General features: G+C 39.2%; 1 protein-coding gene across 4 annotated transcripts; it reads left to right on the top strand.

Annotated features, from left to right (window-relative positions):
* The first annotated feature begins 454 nt into the window (after window positions 1–454).
* Window positions 455–24,930, top strand: LOC118777376 (phospholipid phosphatase 1-like). Of its 4 annotated transcripts, none has more exons than XM_036528206.1 (7): window positions 460–644; window positions 871–997; window positions 7,865–8,019; window positions 16,504–16,781; window positions 19,640–19,697; window positions 23,956–24,132; window positions 24,536–24,928. In XM_036528206.1, the coding sequence occupies exons 2-7, from the start codon at window positions 940–942 to the stop codon at window positions 24,653–24,655; spliced, it is 846 nt and encodes a 281-aa protein (XP_036384099.1). In that variant the 5' UTR covers window positions 460–644; window positions 871–939; the 3' UTR covers window positions 24,656–24,928. The 4 variants fall into 4 exon arrangements, with proteins under 4 accessions (XP_036384100.1, XP_036384099.1, XP_036384098.1 ...); XM_036528205.1 differs by having other exon boundaries at window positions 853–997; window positions 24,536–24,927; XM_036528207.1 differs by lacking the exon at window positions 7,865–8,019 and adding an exon at window positions 12,829–12,980 and having other exon boundaries at window positions 455–997; window positions 24,536–24,930.
* The last annotated feature ends 811 nt before the right edge of the window (window positions 24,931–25,741 follow it).

Here is a 25,741-nt window from a genome sequence, read left to right as displayed (position 1 = left end):
TTAAATTGTCGGTGGGAAGCTGTCTGTTTCCTGGACCTTCTGAACTTGTTAAATCCCACTCATATCCAAGACAACTGGCAAATGTGATTACCAGAACATTCAAGTGTCAATACACTTCAAAACATAACCAGAATGTTTAAATAATTACTACAGGCATTTGTTATTCTTAAAAGTTATAGTGTAGTTTACATTTAACTGGTACTGGTACTGGCATCTAACAAAGGGTGAATTCGATTTCAAAACTGTGACGTCATAGATCACGTTTCCGCTTTTTCCTTTATCCGCAAGAACAATGAAGAACCTCTCATATGCCGAAGAGGGGTGGAAATTACTTGCTCGCTATTAGAGATGAATTTCTGACGTCATTAAGGGGGAGTGACTAAATAAGGAAGTCGAGCTGACTTTGTGCAGCAGGTTTCGTACTGACAAGAAGAAGAAGGTGGAGCGATTTTGGACGTGGCCATCTCGTATTGTGCTGGCAGGCACGCGATAGGCTCCTCGCCCTTATCCTTGTGAAAACCACCAACATGACATCTCGCAGCGCTCATCTCTCCGAGCGCAGTTCGGGCCGGGGTTGTGCAGTGCCAGCACCATTTGCGAGAACCCCCGCTAGATGAGACGCTGGGGTGGGTCAAGTTCATCGGGTGAGGGTCGGCGCCCTTTGTTTTTATTTTTATACTATGCTCGGCTGACACCAAGGAGGCAAGATAAACATTCCGTTTTCAATCGTATCGATTAATGGTCGCCATTGCGTAGGCTCTTCCTTTATAGCCTAACTTTCAATTGCCTTATCCTATTAAGTCTCTCTGTTATTGTTTTTTTTTTTAATGCAAAAAAATAAACGACTTGAAGTCGACTGATATTTTCAAGGAGACCCTCCGTACAGTAAACAACCAAAGGAGCAAGTGATAAACCAGAGCAGAGCGAAGAAGACCGAACATGTTTGAAACGAAAGGAATTCCATTCATTCTTCTTGACATTGCCTGTCTTATACTTGGTACGTATTGACAGGGGAGATGTGCATTAATTCGATATGATTGATCGTTGCAGTTGTGTGCATGCTCTGTCACCTTAACAGGTTCATTCTTGTCAGTTACGTAAAGACAAAGGGAGTGGTCATGCTTTGGTCGTTGCTGCAGCGCTTCATCTCTCCTCAGGCAAAGTGTATTGGATCGACGTTACGAAATATATGTTGACATTCGACTGAGGCATACAAAACTGACTTCCAACAATCGTCGTGTGACACATGATCTTGCATACTAAAAGTGAGATCTACATTTGTGTATGGTTTCAAGTTTCAAGTTGCGTCTTTGCAGACTAATAATAAATTTGATACACGTTATGTAGCTGTTACCTCGTGATCACCAATCTTAAAATGTCAATTTATGGAAAACATATTATATAGGTAATTCTGGTGTGAATAATACAATATAGGAGCCCTTCTCGGGAGTTTGCTTTGGCGATATGGTAGAAAGTCTGTGATGGTCCAGTTGAGTGTACACTCGTCCGTCAGTGTGCATGCAGAATTATCCTACTGCTTGTGAGAATAACACTGTACTGCATTGGTTTTAATAGAACAGAACGGTCTGTTATTTTGTTGCACTGCTGTAATCAGGTCAGGGATGTTATTTTGCTGCAATTAGCCTGTTGTTCTAAATTTGCTTTGTGTTACACACTTGGCAGTTTTGTAAAGAATCATATATTACTTGTTGTATAACGATTCTTTAATTGTATTATCTAGCTGTGTTATCGCTGCAGAATTTTAGAGCGATCGCCTCTCTAGTGTAATTTCCAGTGACGTATAAACAGCTGCATATAATTTCTTATTTACGTCAGAAATACATGTACAATAAAGTTCAAATCCGTTATTTTTCACGTGTTCTTATAAACACATCGCAGTTGCATTTATTCACTATCTTGGCATTGCAGCTGCGAAAAAAAATTCTGTGTACTAATAGACCATCTCTTGCTTTACTCTGGTGTCATACATATTATTAATATCGAAGCGAGAGGCAGCAAACATCTGAAGGTTGTTAACTCAAGCCAAATGTTTTTAGTTTGTAAAACTGATGAACATGTGGAACGTGTTTCCAAGTGTTTTAAACGTTTTTACTCATACATGGAAGATGGTAGATGAAATCATGATAAACACTAAGCTTGTGGCTTATGATGTGTAGAGCCCCCCTACAGACACTCACAGCTAATATCCGTAACTGTTTGAGGAGTTGCCAAATGGAGTAAATCACTAGTTTAATAATGGAGGTGTCTGTCGATTGGACCTGTTTACATGTGGAAAGATAGTAAAGTTGGATTAATCTGATATTATACTTGTATTTGTGGGGTTAACTTCCCTAACCAAATCCATATGGTCGGTTTTAAGTTACTGCATATGTTGCCAAGGGCCATTTATGTGAATTACATTACTTGTCCTGCATTGGTGTGCATACTTACTAGTGTGTGTGTGTGTGTGTGTGTGTGTGTGTGTTAGAGAGAGAGAGAGAGAGAGAGAGAGAGAGAGAGAGAGAGAGAGAAGGAGAGAGACAGAGAGTGTGTGTGATTTCTCAGAATAATTTGCCACTCATTGCCTGTGTAATCACCCTTACATGGTCAGAAGTGTTAAAATTAAATACAGATTTTTGAATTTCCCATTAAGTCAAGGTAATTCATTAAGCACAGGGGGAGAAACTAACACATTTAATTAATTAACCTGGCTGTGGATGAAATCAAACGTTGTTGATAAATTCGAGATAAAATCAATTCCAGACAAAAACTGTTCAAAGGTCAGAAAAGACAGCACACCATAGATGGCTGATTGTAAGTCATTTCAGGGGCTGGAAGCAAAGAAATTCTGGTGAGCGGCACATTGTGTGCTTATGCGTGTCTCCTAATGCACGTCCCAGAGGCCAGTATTGGACCGACAAATTTTGGCACAACGGCATTTCACTTGAGTAGAAAACTGTCTGTGGAAACTCTGCCACTGTTATAAGCTGTTCCACTTGGAAAGGAGGGTCAGAAATACTGACTTTAAAAGGAAATACATGGCGGCATTAAAAAGGAAGCAGTAAATATTCATAAATATTTCTATTTATAAAAGATTTTGTTTGTCCAAGAAGAAATTAATTTCTGGTTTTGTTGATTATCAAACATTATTCCATGTGCAAAGACTGTCACTAAGGAACCCAGGTCATAAAGCATGGTTAATATTGATTCAGAAGCTTGTAAAGGAAGCCATGTTTTCCACCCCCCTTCCCCATTTGTGTAAAACCCATTACTTTTTTTGGCTTTGATGAATGGGTTTTTTTACAAATCAAATGAGTGTTTCGCACAGATGATTTTTTTTATTGCATATATTAATGTAATTGTTCCCTTGTATGTTATTGGATTTCAGCCTAACTGGAAAATGTGTCTCATGATCAGATGAAAACTGGAGGAAATTATGAAGGCAGTAGAACCCTTAATCTTAACATTCCACACCAAATGTGCAAAATTTAGCTTTTATTAGTATATAAATATCTTCAAATAGATTTATTTCCGGACTGTTTTAGGTGCTCCATGTTAACCAAATTGTCCTGGTCCCTGTCCTTGGTTTCCCCAAATGTAACCACCTTAAACATAGAAGAGAATACAGATTTGAACAAGATCATAAGCAACATTTTCAGTGGAAAGCATTCACATCACAATTACAGGTAATGGCATGGCAACATTTTCAAGAATCAGCCTGGAAAAGACTGAGGTCGGCAGAAACCAAATTTGTATTCAAATGATAGGCAAATACCCGAGCACCAATAAGTAGTTTGGGGGGAAAAAACCTGTGTTGTTCAATGTTGTTTATCATGTATGATATATCAAGTTTCATCCTCTTGAAGGTTAATACTACCAGTCTGTAAATATAGAAAAGTCACAGTTCTGACCTTCCCCTTCATGTGATTGGTTGCCTCATTTGCTGCAAGTCGGCAGATTGTACGTGTCTTATCTTTTACCTCTTGTTGAACAACAATTCTCCTTAGTCCATTTTTTGATGACAAAGCTCCATTGCTTTTGATCTAATTCACTTCAAAGTTACGTCAACTCTCAACTATTAGGTTCGAAGTCTCCTGTTGTGTTTACATCTATATTAAATTAGTCATACACAATACACAACATATCATAACTGGCCTGTTGCTGTTTCCTTATTTGTCTTTCAAACATCTGAATTTAATTTGCATAAATTGACTAATATGCTCAAATAAATGCTGTAAAGTTTTAAGACTTAAATGTACTCATGCACAGTCATATTGAGTAGGTTTCCACATCTGCATGTATGCACAATAGCAGCATAACATACAGATCAAATAGTACACAGTGAAATCCATCACTGAGATCATATCACCATAATCTTTCATCTCTTTCTGAACGCAACGTGATCATCAGCATTTTGCCCTGGGTTCTTTACTGTTTTAAACGTGGAGATGTAAAATCAGGGCATTATCTCGTGACCGAGGGGGTCACAGTGTGGTTTCCCTAGAGCTCGCCTGGCGCTGGTGTCTGGATGCATCTAAGGCAAGGACAAGTAGTCTTGACATTCCAATGGGGGAGGATGGGAGGGGGTGCTAGTTACTTCTAAAAAAGAAAAGAGGGGTGGGCTGCAGTTAAAGTTTCCAGTTTGTAGGTTGGGGATTAACTGGTGCTCTATTATAGAGAGAGCAAGGGTTGACAGAAGCCAGAAGGAAGTGGGTTTGAGATCTTATATTTGCTGTTTTCTTTTTGTGCCTTGGGCTATTGCTAATTATTCCAGTGCATATGTACTCAATAACCTGGTCTTAATTGTTCTGTACTGCCTTGTATGACTTTCAAGACTTCTTACAATCTATGAAAGTAAGAACATTTGTGTGAACAGGGTCAGAAATTGTAGGTTATCCATCCATGTTAGAGTGGCATCATAGATCCTTATTGTCCATTAACCTAAGACAGCAAAGGTCATTTGACAAATTTTGCCTCACAATCTGTAATGTGTTTTATGTACAACCTTAGTGTCAGTGACCCAGTCAGAAAGACTCAGCTAAGCCACAGATTCTGAGCCAAAACTGATTCATTGTGTGTGTGCTTCAGTGCGAACATGAATCAGTAGAGCTGCATCCACTTCCAGTGATATTGTGGATTTCACTGATGTCTACCTGGGAAAAACATGTTGTACTGTGCATGTTTCTTCATTCAGCAGCGTGCCAGCAGAAAAGGAATGATATCAACAGTGCTTCCAACCCAAGTCATTTCTGTTGCTGTTAAGCATCTGCAGCTGTATTTGCCTGCTACAAGCCCTTCCTCAGCGCGTGTTACATCTTGTCATTTATTGCTTAGCCACCTCTCCTCATAGTTGCCCAGAGTGTCATAATTAGTGTTGACAGCCTGTGCCGTTTTTAAGTATTATGTAAAGTTTGACATTGCATCTTCGTTTTACCAGCAGCACTTTCAGTCATTCGGCTGCATTTGCCTGAACTTTGCACATTGTCTTCTGCCACATGTACCAACCTCAGAAGGGTAAAACTCACAGTCTGTTCTCAGAATTTAATTTAAGGCCTGTGACGGCTAATTAGTTTATGGTGTGACCCTTCTCTTTAGGTGTATCCTAGCACTTTGGCCTGAGCAACAAACAGGAATCTTTCACATGTCATGTGAGGGTTTTATTCCTGTGCTATTTTAAACAAACAGAATAAAGGCCTTTCAGTTCTTCCCCTGTAGTTATTCACAGATTTGATTAGCTGTGCTGTCAGAAGAGGAACCGGTTAATGTGAGTGGTGCAGCAGGCATTCTTGGGAAGCCCATGCCGACTCCGTTTCGCCGGCTTTCATCCAGTTTAATTGGCTGTTAGCTGACAATGAACACTTAAAGATATGTGCTGAAATGCAAGGCTAAAAATAAAACCGAGAAAACAGACGGGCCCCCTGTCTCCACTGGGGGACACGTGACTTTTGGTAGTGCTAGTTGTTCACTTTGTCATTCTTCTTGTTAGTTGTATGATTTCTGTTACATGTAATTTTTCAGAGCTGATCAAGGAGGTTGACAGGCACATTATTAAAGGCACATTAATCCCCCTCAAAAAAGATGAAATTACATATATAAAAAATTACATGTCGAGTAAGGCATATGGAAGCTAGTAATGTTAGCAGTGTAGTAAACCTCTTCATCTGAAACCACATGATGATTCATTGTACCAGTGTGTCTCATTAAAAAACCACCAAGATCAAACTTGCACACACATGCTTGAAATAAGCTTATCAGGGGGAGTGGTTACTTGCTGTAGACATAAAGTGCACAGCTTGATCAAAAGTAAAAGGTTTGCCAGCATGATAAAGTTTTTATCTCAAGATCCAAGCAATACATAATGGATACACAATGGACGTGCCTGTTACCTGAAAATGTACTCCAAGAAGCAAAACGTTGCATTTTTATTGCATGCTCCAGGGAGTCCTGTGTTAGTATGCTTGAGTTTCAGAATTCAAATCTTCATTTCACTTTTATTCACATTTATGAAACCCTGTAGTGTTTACAAGGATCATAACTGCTGTAACTATTTTTTTTTTTTTACCTTGTACTCATTCACAGAAAATATGTGAAATGTCTATCAAGTTCAAGTCCTTTAACAGAAACCTAAAGAGAAGAGTACTCCTCCTTTTGATGGAGGAGCAAAAGCATGCCCGTGAAATAAAGCTGCCATGTAATTCAAAGAACCACCCTAATGTGCATTGCCTTAAAAGAGGGTCTGACCACAACAAGGCTGCAGCACTGACTTCACCAATACCCGCATCCTCTGTAAGCTGTCAACCAGATTCTTTTAATAAGTGACATTTGTGGCTGTCTCTTGTTTCAGTACATAGAACATGTACCTAGTAAGCTAAGTTACTCCATCTATCAAACACTTCCATAGCTACATCTCATGGTATTGAATAAAGCTAAGGATTTACTGTATAAAGGATATACAGTCCTCAGTCGGTGTAAAAAAAAACAGTAAATACCAAACAGGTTTACGTGAAATTGGATTATCTCTGCATCATCTTCTTATCATTTTGTGACTGCAATGTGAAGTGATTCAATTCAAAATCGTTTATCAGAATAAATATGTATTAATGTCAATTTGGGGAAACCCTATATTAGAAGAGATATTTCATAATGCATATGGATGTACTGTATCAGTAAAACATACCCGTATCAAATTGAAGATTACACATTAGAATACATGTCATATTAAATAGGACATATGACACTGACAGAATATTTGTTCAAATATGATATATTCAGTTTGGTATGGTTTTTGATATAATAAATCCATTTTTCATTGATATGTCTGTTTTGATGTATGGTATATCCAATTTGACATGATATGTAGTACATCCAGTTTGACATTAATGTAGGTTGTCTATTCTGATACATGATGTGAAATTTCTTATGATAAAATTATCTACCTAGTTTGACTAATTTTGAACTGAACACCATCCTCAGGCAACTCATCTATATAAGGAGAGAGTTAAGAGAATATAAACCAATTATGTCCAATGGGCAGTGATCGATAGTCCTTTGTCTCAACGGGTAGCTTTCCAGATATTAGACTGTTTTTTTCTTTTTTTCTTTGTTTGTTCAAACCCAACATTGTCTAACTCCAACACAGAGCACAGTATTTAAGATTAGGCTATGGTTTTCAAACAAAAAGTCACAGGACAGTGTCTTCACAGGGTACACTGTATGGCAGTCAGTCATTAAGAAGGGAGGCCCTCTAATTGCCTGTTTCTGAGTGCCTGCTCTTACTACTGGATTGGCTGCCCCACAGTGCCTGCCCCATGTAGGCAACAGTCAACTGGAATTCTTAATGTGTGTAACCTCTTTCCATCCACAGCTGGTTTGCCCCTTGCAGCATTTAACCTGGGCAAAATCAAGCCCTATCAGAGGGGCTTTTTCTGTAACGATGACAGCATCAAGTACCCGTTCCACTCCAGTACCGTCACCTCCACTGTGCTCTACACAGTGGGCTTCTCCCTACCTATATGCTCTGTAAGTAATCCCACCCTTTCCAGTGCAAAGAGCGGTAATAAAAACTAGCATGACGCATGCCCAGGGACTCCACTGAGTACAGGGACGGACATGGTGTCCCTCCACCCGTAGCCGTGGAAACTCGCAACTGTCATCCTCATGGGATGTCTCATGGAGTCTGACTGCCACTCCCTTCTTGTTCATGTTTCCATCCAGTATCATGTGCAGCAATACAGCATAACAAGGGTCTTACTAATCATCAAGTGTGGTCTAATGCATGGAGACTGAGTTGTGGTGAACGGGTCCACAGAAAAAAACAGTGTGTACTGTACAGTGCAATGGCAAACAGGCCTCACTGCTGCTGTATTGTTAGAGCTGGACACCGAAGAGACTTTGACGGTTAAGATGATTAAATCTAGATGTTCTGTTAACCCACTACTTAGCTAATGCTCTAGGGAGATACAGAGCCTGCAGTGAACACAACCTGATCCTTTGATCACCCTATGAATTTGTTATGGAGGCCGATCTATTACACAGTTACAAGCTCTTGGGTTTCTAAATCTTTTCATCCCTATCAGCTGATGGTTCCTAAAAATTTAGAGTCTTCTGTTCTCAGTGGATCCCCTGGGCATGCTAAACTATACACTTTATTGCCAGTCCAGAGGACTGGATGTCCTCCATTTAAAGTTATAGGGATCTTACACCAGTTGAGATTTTGAAATTGAAAGAGTCAGTTAATTGGGTAATTTGTGGTTTTTATCAACTGTTTTTTTTTTTTTTACTAATGTAATGCTCAGCTATATTTGGAAGTCATACGATTCTGCAGCTCATCCCTTAGTCATATGTGAACACCACAATCATGGTCAGTTGCCAAGGAGCTGTCAAGGCCAAGGACCAATGAGGAAGTTGTTTAATTTCTATTCTCACATTAAAAAAAAAAAAAAACATTTATCAAATTTCTAGTATAGATATTAAATTGAATATTCAGTAGCACCTTCTCCTGTAAGACACATACGAAGCAGTCATTAAGTAATAAACTATTTTTACAAAATATAACAAAATATAACATTTTAAATGTTTTATAATAATTTATATATTGCACTGAAATTTAGAAATAATAAGTATTTACATTGAATAATTGAGTTTTGCATTCACTTCAACACATGTAGATATATAAAAATTTTAACAAGAAATTGCTTCTTGTTCATGAATTGTGCAAGTGACAGTGCACTTACTTTCTTTGACAACTTGACCTCTGACCATGAAAGGCAAAGGGTGACCTGCCTCTCCATGCAGCAGCTACTGTGCCTCCTCTGGCCCCATATCATGTGAGGGATATTAGATTCTAGGTGTCAGTTATCCTACTTACTGGAATTTTACAATGTGTGACAATCTATCTCATCTCTCAAATTGCAGCAGCCATGAGCATGGTGACATGACACTGTGCACAGCGCTGATAAGCTATTTAATGTGTCGTGTGTACAACTTTGTTAAAGTTTCACAATTTGTTCCAGGGCCACAGTAAAGTCAACAAATGAGGAGGGAAAAAATGGCAGATTAACCTCAATTGACCTATACTCTTCAAGCCCAGACAGGTGCTTTATATTTCTGGCCCTGCCTGTGCTGTGAATCTGAATGTTTATTGTGCCTCTGGACCAGAGAGCTACTATCATTTTACTCTATGAATATTTTTCACAAAGGCAGCTGAAATATTTTCCTAGAACATTCAGTCATGGCCCTGATTGGATGTAGTTGATACGAATTCCACTCTCTAGAATGACAGAAGCAGAAGTGGCCTGGCATATGTTTTCATCCTGTGCATGTTATAATGCCAAAGTCCACTCCTGTAGGCTTCGATGTCAGTTAGACTTGAGGCCAAAAGTTCATATCTGCTTGTGATGGCACAGAGGGATACTGTTGCTTCAGGTCTCTCGTCTCAATGAAAAGCCCTGGACCCGAGCTACTCGTTCCCTTGTCCTCACATTAATGGAAACATAAAATGTCTTTGTGTTAATCACAGAGACACTTCACTCTGAAAGGGAACTTCTTGGTAAAAAAAAAATGGAAGTGAAATGTTGTTATAATGCAATGGAACTGGGTGCCAATGACCAGTCTTTTGAAATTCATACTTGAGTTTTGTATTTCACACATTACTTAACCTGTTAACATTGCCTTAGTTCTTTCAGTATTTTGGATGCAGACTTGCTCCTTGACAGACTCTTTGGAGGCAGTTAAAATAATTCAGTGGTACTTTCAATGCAGCTTTTGTGGGCAATGATTGAATGTGTTTCTGGTGGATCTCTTTGGCAAAGAGCTGTGAACTCTGTTTTATAAAAATACTGCTGCACAGTACTCTGTTTGTCAATGCATTCTTGAATACTACAAGGTGGATTGTCTATCTGTTACAGTTGCTGTCCACCGAGATTGTCTCAAACAATATGTTGTTCCTTGTATAGTTTCCTTATGCTGGGATTTTAATCTTGGGCTCCTCATGATTCACTTTTGTAAATTCACAGTCTGGCTTTTCTGGGGACCCCAGATCATAAACAGGATTTAATGAAATTAAACGGTTATTTAAGTCCTGTATTTATCCTTCCCATTTAATTGATTCCATTTTACTGCATATTGGTTGAGGTTACATAATTGTAATGTAAATGCTTTATGCATACCATCTCAGTACATTGATTTTGCTGAAGTCAGAGTGTAAAAATGCACATTATATATCTCTGTAAACTGTGGTATGGATTGTGGAATGCATTGCACTGTGGAAATTGCTACAGCTAACTCCTTTAAGTACATACAGTAAATGTTGATGTTCCCACCGTGAACAAAACTTTAAACCAATTATAAATATTTATAGCATATAATGTGCTTAGAATGTGACTGTTTAAAGAAAGACTGCATGCAACGCTGCATGAGAAGCAAGGGTCTTCCCTGCTTATGGTTGACAGAATGTGTCACCACTAGTTCACGTTTCATTGTTTTATGTTCAAGCCAGGAAAACAATATACAGTTTATGCTTCTCATCACTTGAGGGGAAGCTGTCCTTTTAGTCTCATTGCCACCATTTTTTTTGTTGCCCATACACTTTCTCTTTCCCTCCAAAAAAAGTTGACCAGAGTCCTCTTGCAACACCCTCAGAATTGATTGTGTGTAGGTATGTGTGGTATGTATCTAAAAAAAAAAGAAATGTCTGCTTTGGCCACAAGTTCCTCATTAATGTTTTTGCTGGGTGCCTTTGTGACCATGTGTCTTGTGTTGACAGTGAATCAGCCACTTAGTGATAGTTCAGTTGCAGTTTGGTGCCGGAGTCTCAAAGGCCAGTATAGTCTGTGTTAACGGCTCTTTGCTGTTTGCTTTTCCTAAAAGGCATTCTAAAACAACCCGTATGTGTGCTTTGTCATTCACAGCAACTCCATTGACCCCCTTAAAACAACCCAAATAACCTCTACTCAAACAAGTTGGCTGGTGGTTCATATCTAACATTTTACATTTACATTTGTCCACATAATGGTAAACCATCTGTATAAGTCACTATTAAGGAAATGGCTTACAATGAACCAGTGGAGAAACGGCAGTTATCAGAGTGAACGCAGTGCAATGTTGATTTGCATTTTGGAGCATAAGGTATCTGTCTTTATGATCCACACCTGCTGGATATTGCCTTATGTGTTCCTGAAACCCAAAACAAGAAAACTGAGCAGGCTAACATTAGCATGCTATGTTGGTATGTGTCCTGTTATGCATGTATGGCCCACCAGCCAAATATTCATCCAGTCTCCTTTTAACACTATCTGTTTGTGTATTCATAGGTAATGTATTCACATGCTTTGGTATCCAGCATGACCACAACGAGATTTTAATGACCAGCTCTAGGAGAAGACATGGGCAAAGCTATTTATTTATGGCTTCATAATTTTTTTTTTCAACATTATATAACATTTATTACATGTGTCATTGTATGGTCCTTTTCTAATGAATTGGTACAGTACACTGTATCTTTTTCTTGGCATATTGGTCCATCCACTGCAATTTCCTATTTCAAACCAAACAGTCTGACGTGGACCGCAGTAGATGCAAAGAAAAATGATATGTGGGTAGATCCCACACGCTTGTAGATTAGTTTGAAATTTGAGGTCAAGCCTGGTGAGTTTACCCTGGGAGTTTACAACCAGGCCGTGATCTGTTTTGGCAAGGGCTGTGCAACGCTATGGGAAAATTAAATGCCCACAGACTACAGGCCACATTCACTTTGGTTTCTGAGTATGATGAATGGAGCAAAGACCCAACTAAATCATAATAATTCACAGAACAGAGCTGTAAGAACAATTATGCCGCAGACCTCTGCAAAAAGCAGAATTTATAAACACAAGAAAAATATCTGTTTTTGATTTTTATCATGTTTCTTCTAATTTTGTGTTCAGTGCAGATTCAAACAGTGACATTTTTAAGACTAACAACAAATTGAATAGCATTTGCATAATACTGATACCCTTTCTGTTCAGACTGCAAGTTTTTGATGTTTACTAGGCTGCTACATACACATCTTGTGCTTTGGCTTCTGTTAACTCTTCTTCTGGGAAGCAAGGTGATAATACATGTCTAAACTTTAACCACCATGTAAGACTCTTAAATCTACGGGGATGTGAGAAATTGGGTATTTTTCATTGCTTTTTTTCTCTGTTAAATACTCACTTCCTTCTAATGAGGGTCTTCAGTGGTGTGTGTGCGTGTGTGTGTATGTGTGTGTGTGTGGCGGTGGGGGGTGTCGGGGGCGGGGGTTTGGTGCCTCCTTTTAACTGTTCTGTATTTTCTCATTGCTTTTGCTAGCTGGACTCCCATTCGCAATACTCACACTGCAACATAATCCATTCAAACGAGGATTTTTCTGTAACGATGACACGATCAAGTACCCCTATAAAGAAGAGACCATATCCTATGAGTTGTTAGGTGGGATAATGATTCCCTTCACAGTGCTCGTTGTAAGTCATTTTTGTTTTTGTCTGCTAAATGTTCTCCTTTCTGTCCTTGCTCACCTGCTGTCATGTATTCAACACTGTTGTTGGTGGCATATACCTCAGCAAAAAAGTGGATGTGCTTTTGTGCTGAAGTGCTTTCTCTACCTTTGCTATACCCCCTGTTCTCTCTGGGCAATGACAGGCTCACTCACATGAAAAACAAATACATAAGAGATGGAACATAAGAGAAATCATTATAAGGGTGAAAAAAGAATGATTTGATAACACTTAAGAAAAATGGTTCTCAGCAGTGCATTATTATGTAAATTTTAGATAGTATTTAGATTATTTAGATATTATTTTAAGTATTTATTTTTCATGTGGTAAAATGCATAAAATGTATTCAAAGATTATTGGTACTAATCTACTTTCTTAACATACTGCAAATGGAACAGATACTGGTGGTGGTGACCCTTTTAAGTTACTGAAACATTCACACTTGTTGCTGTTGGGGTAGTTAAGTCAGTGAAACTGTCCCTTCCCTTAAATTCAAACAAACTCTCTCCACTGTGGAGCAAGAGATACAACAGATCCCAGACCTTTAAACATAAGCATCTCCCACTAGAAAATGAGAATTCCCAGCGTAAAAGTAATCACATATATCCACAGCATTTCTGGACTATTGTATGTGAATAAAATATTGTTATGCTGTTATGCATTACTACTAAGGGTCCTTTTTAACCTGAGTAATAACAATGAGTAATCACATTTTTAAATTAATATTAAATAATATTTAATATTTAAATATGTGATTACTCATTGTTATTTAATATTGTACTAAAAATGAAGGGCAAAGGTTTGGCTGAATATCCCTGTTACATTAGACAGAATTACTTATTTTGAAAATGCAGTGAAAATTAATTTCACAACATGCCACTTCCAACAATGGAAGGTGATCCAGGTCACTTTATCCTATACTAAAAAATCACATAAATTGAGCTGTTATGGAAGAGAAAGCATGATAAATGTTTTATTGTCATAGTAAACTGTAAAGGTGTTTATTCTTAAAGGATTTGCTTTCTTGATAGTGTTTTGATAAAGACGTTAAGTTCTACTGAAATTTGCACTACTAAAAACAGGCCCTCAGTTTTGTACTATTACTGTATCACTGCATCTTGCAGAATGTGCCATTTGGGAAGGAAGTCTTTTCAGGGAGATTTTAAATGACTTTGTTCATCAGGCAGGGCAATAATGTTTGTGAGATACTAGAACACAGAAAGGATATTTGACATATAGTTAGATAACCCATTTCACAAAGCCATTCCTTTAGCATGGCCTACTCATTTTCTATGGGGAGATTCTCAGTGCTTGTCTGAGGTAAAAGGAATTAATAAACTGGATGAGTAATATGATATCTACCTCCAATTTTCTGTACGCTTGCAGTGTGAATGCTTATGCCAAGGCAAAGTCTTTAACAAAGAAAGTAAAACACTGGCAGATCACTTGAGATTTATAAAATAATCCATGTTCTCTTATGCCCAGATTTAATCACTCAATTCCAGTTTTTCCTTTACTCACATAATATTATGATTAAAACCCTTGAAGGAAAAATGAAAAAATAACACTTGCTTAACATTCATTGTTCAAAGTGAAGGACAAAGCACATTATCATGAGTTTTAGTTTGGGCCTGAGCTCAGACTCATGCAGTCACTCGAATTCTCTGCGCACTGCTATGAATTTTGTGAGAATTTTTCATTCCAAAAGCACAGTAGAATCTGCCAGTGTTTCAGTGCCTTATTCAGCCTCTGGAATTGAAATTAAATTTGTGTGTCCCTTTGTGTGTATTCATTCCCTCTCAATTACAGTGCTTAAGAGATTTTCTATTCCGGCTTTATTTATTCAAATCAGTATACATTTGTACATAATACACGGTGCGTTCAACAGTAGTATATGTGTTGAGCTTCTTTATTTGCGGTTTCGTAGTTCAAAACTATTCTAGTGGCTACAATCCCAGCTGTGAGATATAGGGAATTGAAGGTTAGTTTCTGTTATAAATATACCATATCAACTTCTGCATGATAAAGACTGAAAATAACTTAATATTATACTACTAAATTGTTTCCCTTAAAGAATAATTTCACTTAATAATTAAAATATGATATTTTGTTCCTTACCTTACAGTGCAAGTAGTATGCCTATTGAAAAGCCAAGAACAGGGTTTATAGCTTCTGCAGTTTTTTGTACTGTGGCAATATTGTGTGGAAGAGCCAATCTGTACAGTAAGGTATGAATTGCATTAATTAGCTGTCCAATAGGTTTTTCCACAATCTCCATATAAGCCTGAAAACCATGTACAGATGGTTGTCTTTAATATGTAAGCCAATTATTTTTTATCGAAATGTTGATGTCTCATGTAGCTTTCATTGGAAACAGATGTGCTCCATCTCATTTCGTTGCCTGCCTTCAGTTCCCTGAATGTGCTGTGCGGCTGGTTGTTGGCCACCAAAATAAGACAGACTATCTCAGCATAGAAAGAGCAGACTATCTAGAGCTCAGTTAGCTGTCTGTATTTCTGATGAAGAATATTTTTAGAGTAACAACAATGCAATTTACAATTGTGATTATAATTTGAGAAGGTAGAGAAGAGAGAGGAATGCTTTTTGGATTTTTATGAAGGCTGTAGGCGACCTGACATAAGTCAAGATACCATGAAACAATTAGGTCATGTTTCTAGTTAATACATATCAAAAACGTTTAATATGAGTATAGTTAAAGGTAAGGAACAGCACTTAAACTGATGACATTTAAAACATTTAAAATTTTCCCAAAGTTACTTTGGGATATTTTAAGAGATTGTTTATCAAGATTTTTTATCTTAGATAAATGATGAAATTGTGTAGAATATTTGAGAGCATATGGCTGTTGCCTCACTTATGATGTGGCCATTGAGGGACAAAGATGTATGAAAGACAAACAGCTTTAGGAAGTTCAAAAAATAACTGTAGGTTTATTTATATTTCTTTCACAAATAAATGTTGATCCATGAAAATCCACTTCCATCTGTGTCTGTGATTGTCAGAACTTTATGGAAATCAATGACAGCTGCATTGTGAAGTACCACTATTCTTTTCTCTGTCTCCAAATGGTCATCGGCATTCTGTCCTGTAGCACTGTGAAATATATGATGTATTTTTGTGGACTTCCTGTTAGGGACTGATCTTTCTTTGGTGCAAACATTCCAAACTGCCAAAATTTGAAAATGTTGTTTTACATTGAGTCTCTAATGATGTTAAAATATAGTTTTTTTTTTGTGTAGCACCTATATCCTTCCACAATATGCAGTTTGATCATAATGCTGTATATGTAATTGAACTTGGTACACACTGATTAGGGTAGATTCATGTAAAGTGTTTTCATCCAAACGATTGTTAAGCATGTGTTATCCCACTCTTACCAGGCTTTGAGCTAGACGCATGCAGCACACTGAATATCGAAACCAGTCATTTGTTATTAACCTGTTTATTCCATCCGTCTCATTTTTCACAGATGATCTTTGGGGAGTGCCTTTCAGTGTATTATAAGCGCATCAAGTCAAAGTCGTCTTTCGGCAATTGCTATGTGGCGTGCGTTTATAAGGCAGTGGGCACCTTTCTGTTCGGTGCTGCTATGAGCCAGTCGCTGACTGACATTGCCAAGTATTCAATCGGTCGACTGAGGCCACACTTCCTTGACGTGTGCAGGCCTGTCAGCGTTAACTGCACCGCTGGGGGCTACATCGAGAACTTCACCTGCGCTGGGGACAAGAAAATGGTCAACGAGGCCAGGTGGGTAATGCTGGAAATAGCTCATTTCTCATCAAATTCTATGGGGGAAAAAAACATCTACGTATGTCATCGTGGTTAACTGTTGATTTGTAAGCCTTCTCGTCTGGTTGTCAAAAGTGTGCCTAGGCTGTGTCATATCTAGGTCATATACACAACCACACTTTGTGACAGTTAATAGAAAACAGATCATGAACTATTAATAGGATCCCCAGTATGTGCAAGTAAGTTGAAATATAATAACATTGATGCAGCAGCAGCAGCACAAGTCACCTTTTAAAAAGCATAGGTATGGAGGAAAAGCATGAAAAATGTTTAACTAAATTGTGTGAAAATTACAGTACACTGCTGTATTCATATGTCCTTATTACATAATCGATATGGAAAAGGGTCAGTTATGTGTTTGACAGCAAAGAGACAGAATACACATACAGAGAATCAGGGCTAGAATCTAGCGTCACTAATTTTGGCAGATAGGCCTGGCAAGATATAATGATGTGCCAAGGACATAGCAGTCATTTTCTTTTGGCCTCCAAAAGCTTGCATGGTTTCTGATGAGAGGAGTCAATGCTGATGTCGTGGAAACAGTTAACCACCACAGCGGCATGAACACACGTTTCCACTACTGCCTGTGTCTCCACTCTTACTAAGGGGGATTTATCATAATCCTTTAGAAATGAGGAGTCTTACATGGCCAAAGGTCGATCTTGTCAACTATAAATAAAAAGACGTACAGATTTGTTAGCATTTAGTTGTAGTATGGTCTTTGACCAGTGTGATAAGTGCCTGATTATTTTTAATCCCACCCCACACTGCCAAACACACATTGTTTGCTTAAATGGAATTCTGATCTTACACAGAGCTGTTCCTGTTATAACTGTATTTGTTTTTTCCTGATAAGATAGTTCTTTAACTATCTTAAAAGGGAAGCGGTCTTTTCCCCTTAATTCACTCAAATCAATATGGAGGACTTTAAGGACATATCCTTAAATTATCTGCAAAAATGTTTGGCTTCATAATAAACACTCAAAGAATAATAATTAAATACAATACAAAACATAAATCAAAAATAATTAAGTTTCCATATCAAACAACATTAAGGTTTTTAAATGTTATGCCTTCAATTAAATACTTGCACAACAGAAAGTAATTATAAGTGTCTGAAGTATTTATCACATTGTCCCACAAATTACAGGCCGTGTGGATTTAGAGTAACCAATAACACCTACTTTGGAGGAGAAAAATTTTATGCTCCGTCCTCCTTTTTTATCCAGTTTTGGAATCACTGTTAGATTGCACAGTGAGCTCACCTCTCAACGTCCTCTATGCTCATGCCAGAACACTAAAATGAGACAAATTCATCTGAATTTTTACATTTGGGGGCAGCCAACGGATATTTTTTTCACACAACATTTCCCACAGTGCTCCATAGTGTTGCGGACGGATTGACACATCTCCAGTGACATCATTGAGACTTGCAGGCACATCATGAGCTGCTAGAGACTGTCACAGCAGAAAAAAGAGGGTGGAAACCCACCGTACCCAGGTGGAACAAAGCCAGGTGTCTTTAGCTGATATGGCGCACAGTCATTGTTGGCAAATTACACAGCTCAGACTCAAATCCAGGTCTCAGATGTAGCGCTAAGCCTGTGTTGAGAAAGATTTTTATTATGTAAACAAGAACTCCTCAATTTATCCACAGTACACCTTGTTTTTAACCCATTTAAGTAAGCGTTTAATTTTGTCTTTCTTTTTTGAGTTTTTGGCCCTGGTATCATTATATAGCAATTAGAAATGAATAGTACTTGCGGCAAAAGATTGACGTACATTTATCAGGGTGGAGTGAGTAATAATGGCACTCAGATTATACTGTCAGCTTGCATCAGAGTGTATGGAATTCAAGGCTGTTCTGCTAGGGTATATTTACAGTAGGTGTGGTTCCTGTGTTTAATGTAGTGGAATGTCTCTGGTCGGGGTCTCAACTGTTTTTATATGTGTGGCAGTCATTAATGGAACAAATAAATCCCTCATTATGGGGAATTGTCGCTCAGAATAAATCAGGGTCATCTTTCAGCCATCCAGGAATTTCCCACTGGAAATAAGATTCAGTGGTGGTGCCATGTTGTTGTTATAAATTACCAGGGCCTCCTGGAACTGAAAATCTATACCAAGCTAGTGTTGCTTTCCTAGCCAAGTAATAAAGTGGAATTAAATCTATTGCTCGTGGCTTTGTGCAGTTTTATGTATGCATTTCTATTTCTGGCTAGACTCTAAAGTAGAAAAATGGCATATTAAAGCACACTTGGCCTTGTTCGCACTGCATGTTTCAAGGACATTACTGAATCATGCAGACTGATCTAGCACTTGTTTATATGATTCTCTATGCCATACGTGGAGGAGGGCTGTAGTGATTTTAGCGTTGGACAGTGTAATCCAGGCCTAAAACAACAACTGGTGTATACTTAAACCTAACTCTCTCATTCACTATACATGGACTCAAGGTTTTAATTCGACCATTCCTTATCAGACCCATCTATGGGTGGACTCTGCTTTGCCTTGCTTAAGTAAACAGGAAGGCTCTAAATCCAACGAATAATTTGCTCACATTTTCTCGTGCTGTTTCAACATCCCCTGCCGTTAGCGTCGGATTATAGACGTCAATGGATGTGACATTTAGCAAGGTTCGGTCACCAGGAAAAAGGTGTGTGCGAGAGTGTTATTCTGGTGAACAATGGGGGGAATATATCAATCAACAGTATTAGTGCTTAGGGTTCCGTTGCCCAGTGACCAGCATTATGACCTGTCTTAGTCTTGAATGAGACAGCACAACTCCCATGTTTATTTTGTCTTTTGCTTTGCAGGCTCTCCTTCTATTCTGGCCACTCCTCCTTCTCCATGTACTGCATGCTTTTCCTAGCAGTAAGTATGAAACTTTGGCCAATGTTAATTCATTTAGAATTGATTGTACCATTTTGCTTATCCAAGTTGAGGGGACTGGTCAGTGACCTAGAAAATATTAGAACACAGTGGTCTTTTTAAATCAAACAGTACACTCCTCAGACTGTGCTCTGGGAGCACAGCAGGCAGGCTCTGTAAGGACTGAAATAGTGGGCAATATGTACACACTCAAGAGTATGCCTATACATATGTTCATGTGGAAACCTAGGTAAACAACTATGTCACCTTTACACTTATTCACAGTGGTGTGTAAACAGGTTTAGTTTTCTTGTCAAATATTTTTATTTATGGTGCCATTGTTTCAGAGCCTACTCTTAATTTTATTTACAGAAATATCATTTTTGGGCCTTGTTTTTTGAGGTTGTTGGTTGCAATATCAATTACCTAGAAGCAAAAAAAAGGAACATTCACTTGCTGGAAATTTGCAATGCCAGTCAAGAAATGTACTCAACTTTGTATCAGTCTCCCTTATGTAATTACAGCTAATCCTTTCTTGACAGTGATTTTAGTACAGCTTTTCCTTCAAAAGTTAAGAAACTTTAAAGTAACTTCAACAGGAAGACAGAATGCTACAAATTAATGGCATGACAGGGCCATCATACTGTGATTGTGGGACAGTTCTTGTGCTATGTACGTAATAATGTACGCACATGAATGTATATGCCAGTAATCACTGAAACTACTATTGTAACACACCTTGAAAGGATTACAAAAGTCAGTTAGTCGTGAGTATAATTTATGACTTTAGGAGTGCCAAAAAATCTATTTATAGAGAAATGTGCTTTTGACACAAAACCTGCTGTTTGACGTGACCTGAATGAACACACCTATGATTCTGAGTCATGAGTAAATTGCAGCTCTATAGTTTGAGGTGGGGAGAATGTACCTTCCAGTTTGACGTTTTGATCTTGGTGCAACTTTACTGTTTGTGAAGAACATCACATTGGAGGAGTTTGGTTTTATTGGTTGACTGTTACAGGTAAGAAAGTGCTCAGGGGAATGGCCATTATGTTAGTTCCAATACATGTGTTCAGAGTAATGTATTTTTGTAAACAATGTCTCTATCAGGGCTATGCTACTCAACCCTGGTCCTCGAGGGCCCACCAGTTTTCATTGAAGCCAGGCATTTTATATATCTAACTCGACCATTCGCTGTCTCACTGTCACAAGCCACTCTGTACTTAGCCTGCTTCAGTCTGCCCATGACATTTCCATGACGTGATCCATCCTCCTATGCATTATCAACCATTTTGCAACTTAAATCATTTTACTGTAGCATTATCTAAACCATTAATAGCAACAATGTCAGCATTTACAATCTTAAAAGTGTAGTTATGCAACGGTGAAGTTTTTGTGCACCTTCACCTTTGAACCCCATTAAACCAAAAACCAAACGTGTTCAGTTACCGTAATTGCGTCCATGCTGATAAGGGAATAAAATGAAGCGACTGTTGCATATTGTAATACTTTGAGATATCTGAGTTGTGGGACAGTAGTCCTTGACAAGAAGTGGTTATAAGTGTGGTAATGATGTTGCCGGAGAGGGAGTATACTGAATCAGGCGATGTTGCTGTAATGTCTCAATGCTCACATTCTAAAGCACTTCAGACTATACTTGCACTCTTGTATATACTGTATTTGGCCACATAAAAGTTGTCACACACCTACTGAGTAGCAAGAAGCAGCACCTTAACATGTCAGCTCTTAGAAAAGCAACCGCATGGCCTGCAGCATGTTTGCTGTGGGTCTTCAGAAGGCCTTGTTTATTTGAAATAAATGGAAGTCTATTTTCAGTGAAAGGCTTATCTGATGCTCTGGCTGTAGGTCTCCTGTAATCGAATGAGACTAGCACTTAAGACGTTTCCCGAGGTAACCGATGCTAGCTTTTGAAGGGCTATATTTTTATTTCCCCAGGGCTTTGGGTTAACACCCCACTGAAGCTCAGGGAATTAGTACGTTCACATCAAGACTTACCAGAGGCCTTGAAGTAGAAACAAAGAGAAACCTGATATTTGACTTGATCGTTATGTTTCTGTTCACAACAAAGAAGCCATGTAAAGGCTTTCAACCCACATATAGTTTCTTATGATGTCACACATGTCGATGAGACCACTGAAGGAGCAGCATGGACCAGTCCTTCAAAGCTAACCGGACATCACTTACCCGTGGAATATGGCAGCAAAACAGCAGTGGCATGTTCCTGCAATCTGATTAAAATACACTCGAGGGTAATTTCTCCCTCTGAATCCCTTGTAAACTCTTGCACCATTTGGCAGACTTCCACAAATTAAGTCAGCTGGGACTCAGTCCAGATTTCATGTGCGCACTTAAAACGCCGTACTTAGTTCAGATTGCCCCCGCCAGCATGTGAAGTCATAGGACTGACACGGTGTCAGGTCATGTTAGGAAATGTGGCCTTATGCGAAATGCGTGCCAACTCTCAGATTACCCAACAGAACATTTTATGTGTTGTTCTTCATACCCTGTTTGTAACACACAGAGTAACTGGATGGAAGTGAACAGAATTAAGGGTTAATTTCAGGATATATTTAGAGTAGCATGAGTAATGAAAACAAGGGGGAAACATTTTAACATATTTTAGCAAATTTTTACATATTGCATTAAAAATGGATTAACTGACAAAACAAAGCCAAAATATGAGCAAGTATGATGTGCACACACATACACACACACACGCATGCACACACACACACACATACACATACACATACATAAATGCGAACTGAATATCAACATTGCCTAGCCACCCATACACCATTTGTCAGTGTCAGGTGGAAAGGGGAGAGGGGAGAGCACCTCTCCTAACTCAATAACGGCCATCCTTCATGTGCTCTCCTGCAACCCACTGCAAGAGATACCGTCAAAAGCACGCTGGGCTCGGAGAGGCAGGAGGCAGAGGGATACCCGCTGGCTGCTGGGAAGGCGGCGGTCAGGACAGGGCCGGGTTTGCGGTGACCGGGAAGGCTTGGCTCCGAAAGCTGTTTATTATCGCCGCGCTCAGCCTACGTGGGCCACTCGCCGCCACTGCGGCTGGGCTGCAGGGAAAGGAGCACCACAGAGCGCGGTGGGCCCCCCCCAGCACCTCACCAGCCACAAAGCAGCTTTATTGAAAACAGAGGGTGTGAGGGCACCCACAGTGCTTAGCATGCAGGCCCACCCAAGTGTGAACAATACCAGGCACTCAAAACCACATGCCCTGTCACTCAGCTGCATCTACTTTCTTTGGCAGTATGGGATTTTGCAGAGGTCAGTGTGGACATAGGGTGCTTTCTTTGAGGCCGTACATTTCAATTTTGTCCATATACTTGTTAGGCGTATCAGAGAAATGACTGTCTCTAATGTTTACATGTTGTCACTTGGCAAACGCTCTTACAAGGGAAGGGTACAAAAGTACATCGGATTAGGCAACGTGAACAAGCGTACAGATAACTTACAGGCAACTTGCAGGCCACCAGTGGACATCTTACCAGAGTGAATTGTTTGATTTGGACTCCAGATTTTAACAACGGCATTATTTTTGCATCATTTTTGCATCATCTACAGGTCACATGCCCGTGTCTGTCCCTTTGCTGGATTTCTGTCGTTCCCAAATGACTACCAGGCAGATGGGTTTGGTTATTTACGCTACAGATTTATGAATGAGCTGAAATGCAACTGGCTTCTGGTGGAGAAGAACTGATGTGCAGTGCGTGACACCAATCAGACATGTTGCAGACAACTTAAAAAACTTTGTGCTGCGCTTTCGTGCGCATAGCCAAAAAACAAGAACAGTGAAGCAGTGTATACAGAAATAGTTCCTCTCGGAGGTTAAACCCTCCTAAAAGCAGAAGCTGATGCTGAAGAACACGCTCCCATGGTGTTCATGTACGTGCACGTGTCACCCCTGCACATAAAAAACTTAACTGAACAAGGTGTGTTGTCAGAAATACATTTTCTCCTTACCGTTTTCTTCGTTCTGAGGTGAATGGTTAAATGATGTCACGCCCACTAAGATGTTTATTGATTCATTTTTTTAATGACTCTCTCAGCATGCTATTCAAAACATATTCGCTTGAGCTGAAAATGGCAGCAAGATCTGGCATATTAAATGCTCCTTTACACACATGATGTGGTTATAGCCTCAGCAGAACAAAACAGCGGGGAAAAAAAGAACTCTGCTGGATTCAGGAACTCCGTTTCCCCTTGTGTTTGTTTCCAGCTTTATATTCAGGCGAGGCTTCAGACAGAATGGGCCCGGCTGCTCCGGCCCACTCTGCAGTTCTTCCTGATCGCCGCCTCCGTGTACGTGGGTCTCTCCCGGGTGTCCGATTACAAGCACCACTGGAGCGACGTCCTGACCGGTCTGATCCAGGGAGCCCTGATGGCCATACTGATCGTAAGTGCTTCCCCAGGAGCAGTTTGCTGCCGCGTTGTCCCTTTACCAGGCCAACGCTTTGGGTATTACACATCATCTGTCGCTGAATTGTTCGTACAGTCTGACAGCATGGCCGAATAAACCTGTTATGCTGATATTTAAGCTTTATTTTTGGAAACCTGTATAGAATGCTAGCAATGTACTTGAAATACCTCACTGACATTCATACGTCCTAGTCAAAATCCCTAATGTATAACAAGAAAAGGGCAAAACAAGGTGGTCGAATTATATGTATTGTTGTGGCCAAAAACAAAACTGTAGCACCTCTTCTGAAAGTTTTTGCATTGCTTTGTAAGTTCTTTCACAGTGGTCAAGTGACAGCTGTACAGTATAATCTGACACCTCCTCTCCCTCCTGATTGCAGGTGGTATTTGTGTCCGATTTCTTCAAGAAGTCAGTAGAGCCTGAGAAGGAGGAGGAGATCCCCCACACCAGTTTACAGGAGACCCCCACTAATGGAAACCATTACGGCAGCACTCATTAAGACAAGGAAAACTCATGTGGACAACCTGTGAATGTAACCCTGCTTCTTGCTACCCAGACCGTATATATACAAGTCTGGACACCGAACTCATCACGGACCTGTGATTACATCAAATATTGCCTTGGCCGGACTGCTACTGCTGCTACCAAAGCTCCCTGTGTAACCCTCACTAAGCACCCCATATTATGTACATGTGCTCACAAAAGCACTACCCCATTTTAATCTTGTTTTTTTTTATTATTCATCCGTATATATGAAAAACAATATGCAAAATTATTTTTTATATTAAAATTGTTTTAAAACTTTATGTACAAATTTGTGTTCTGCGCTTTTTGAAAAATGAAAAACGCTTATCTTATTAATACAAATTAAAAATAATTCAACATCCATTTTTGTCCAGTCTTTTGATAAATGCTTGAATAATATGCAGAAAGAGGATGCACAGTATGGACCTCATAGTATCATAAATGAGTTTATGATAAAATACAATTAACCTGTAAATTTTTTTACTTCGGGGAATGGTATGTAAATATTATTTAGCCATTAACCTTTTTGAATACACCAAACCCCGCAATAGCAAACCAATTTAAATCATTAAACTTTTTTTTTAAATAGGAATCGACATTTTGGAGTACAATCAATTGAGGTGAACCGGGAGGATATACTTCTTATTCCCTTGGTGCCCGCTGAAAATGCCATTTCTTCTGGAACAACAGGAACTTGTGCTATGAATTCATAATGCATTCATTCAGTACTGTGGTATTTCATTTCTGGTTTCTTGTGCCTTTCCAGTAACTCAGATCATTGCTTTCCATTGCTCTGGGCACTGAAGCCTTGCTTGTGTAAGGACAACCGTTTCTTTCAACTAGTAACACTTGCAGCACAATGTCGTTGTTGTTGTTCATTAATTATACAGAAAACAACAGACCCCTTTTGCAGCGACAACCCCAATACAATGGATGGTCCGGCAGGTGTTTGCCTCGCTGAAGTTACACTGAAGCTATTCTCTGATATCAAGAAGTTTGACTCCGACAGGGTAGAGGGCAAAGGAGAGCAGAGCACGCTCCACACTCATTCTCCAACTTG

Source organism: Megalops cyprinoides, chromosome 5, assembly GCF_013368585.1.
Source record: "Megalops cyprinoides isolate fMegCyp1 chromosome 5, fMegCyp1.pri, whole genome shotgun sequence".
NCBI classification, from domain to species: domain Eukaryota; kingdom Metazoa; phylum Chordata; class Actinopteri; order Elopiformes; family Megalopidae; genus Megalops; species Megalops cyprinoides.
The sequence above is the reverse complement of the archived record's forward strand: the minus strand, read 5'-3'. Positions and strand labels throughout refer to the sequence as shown.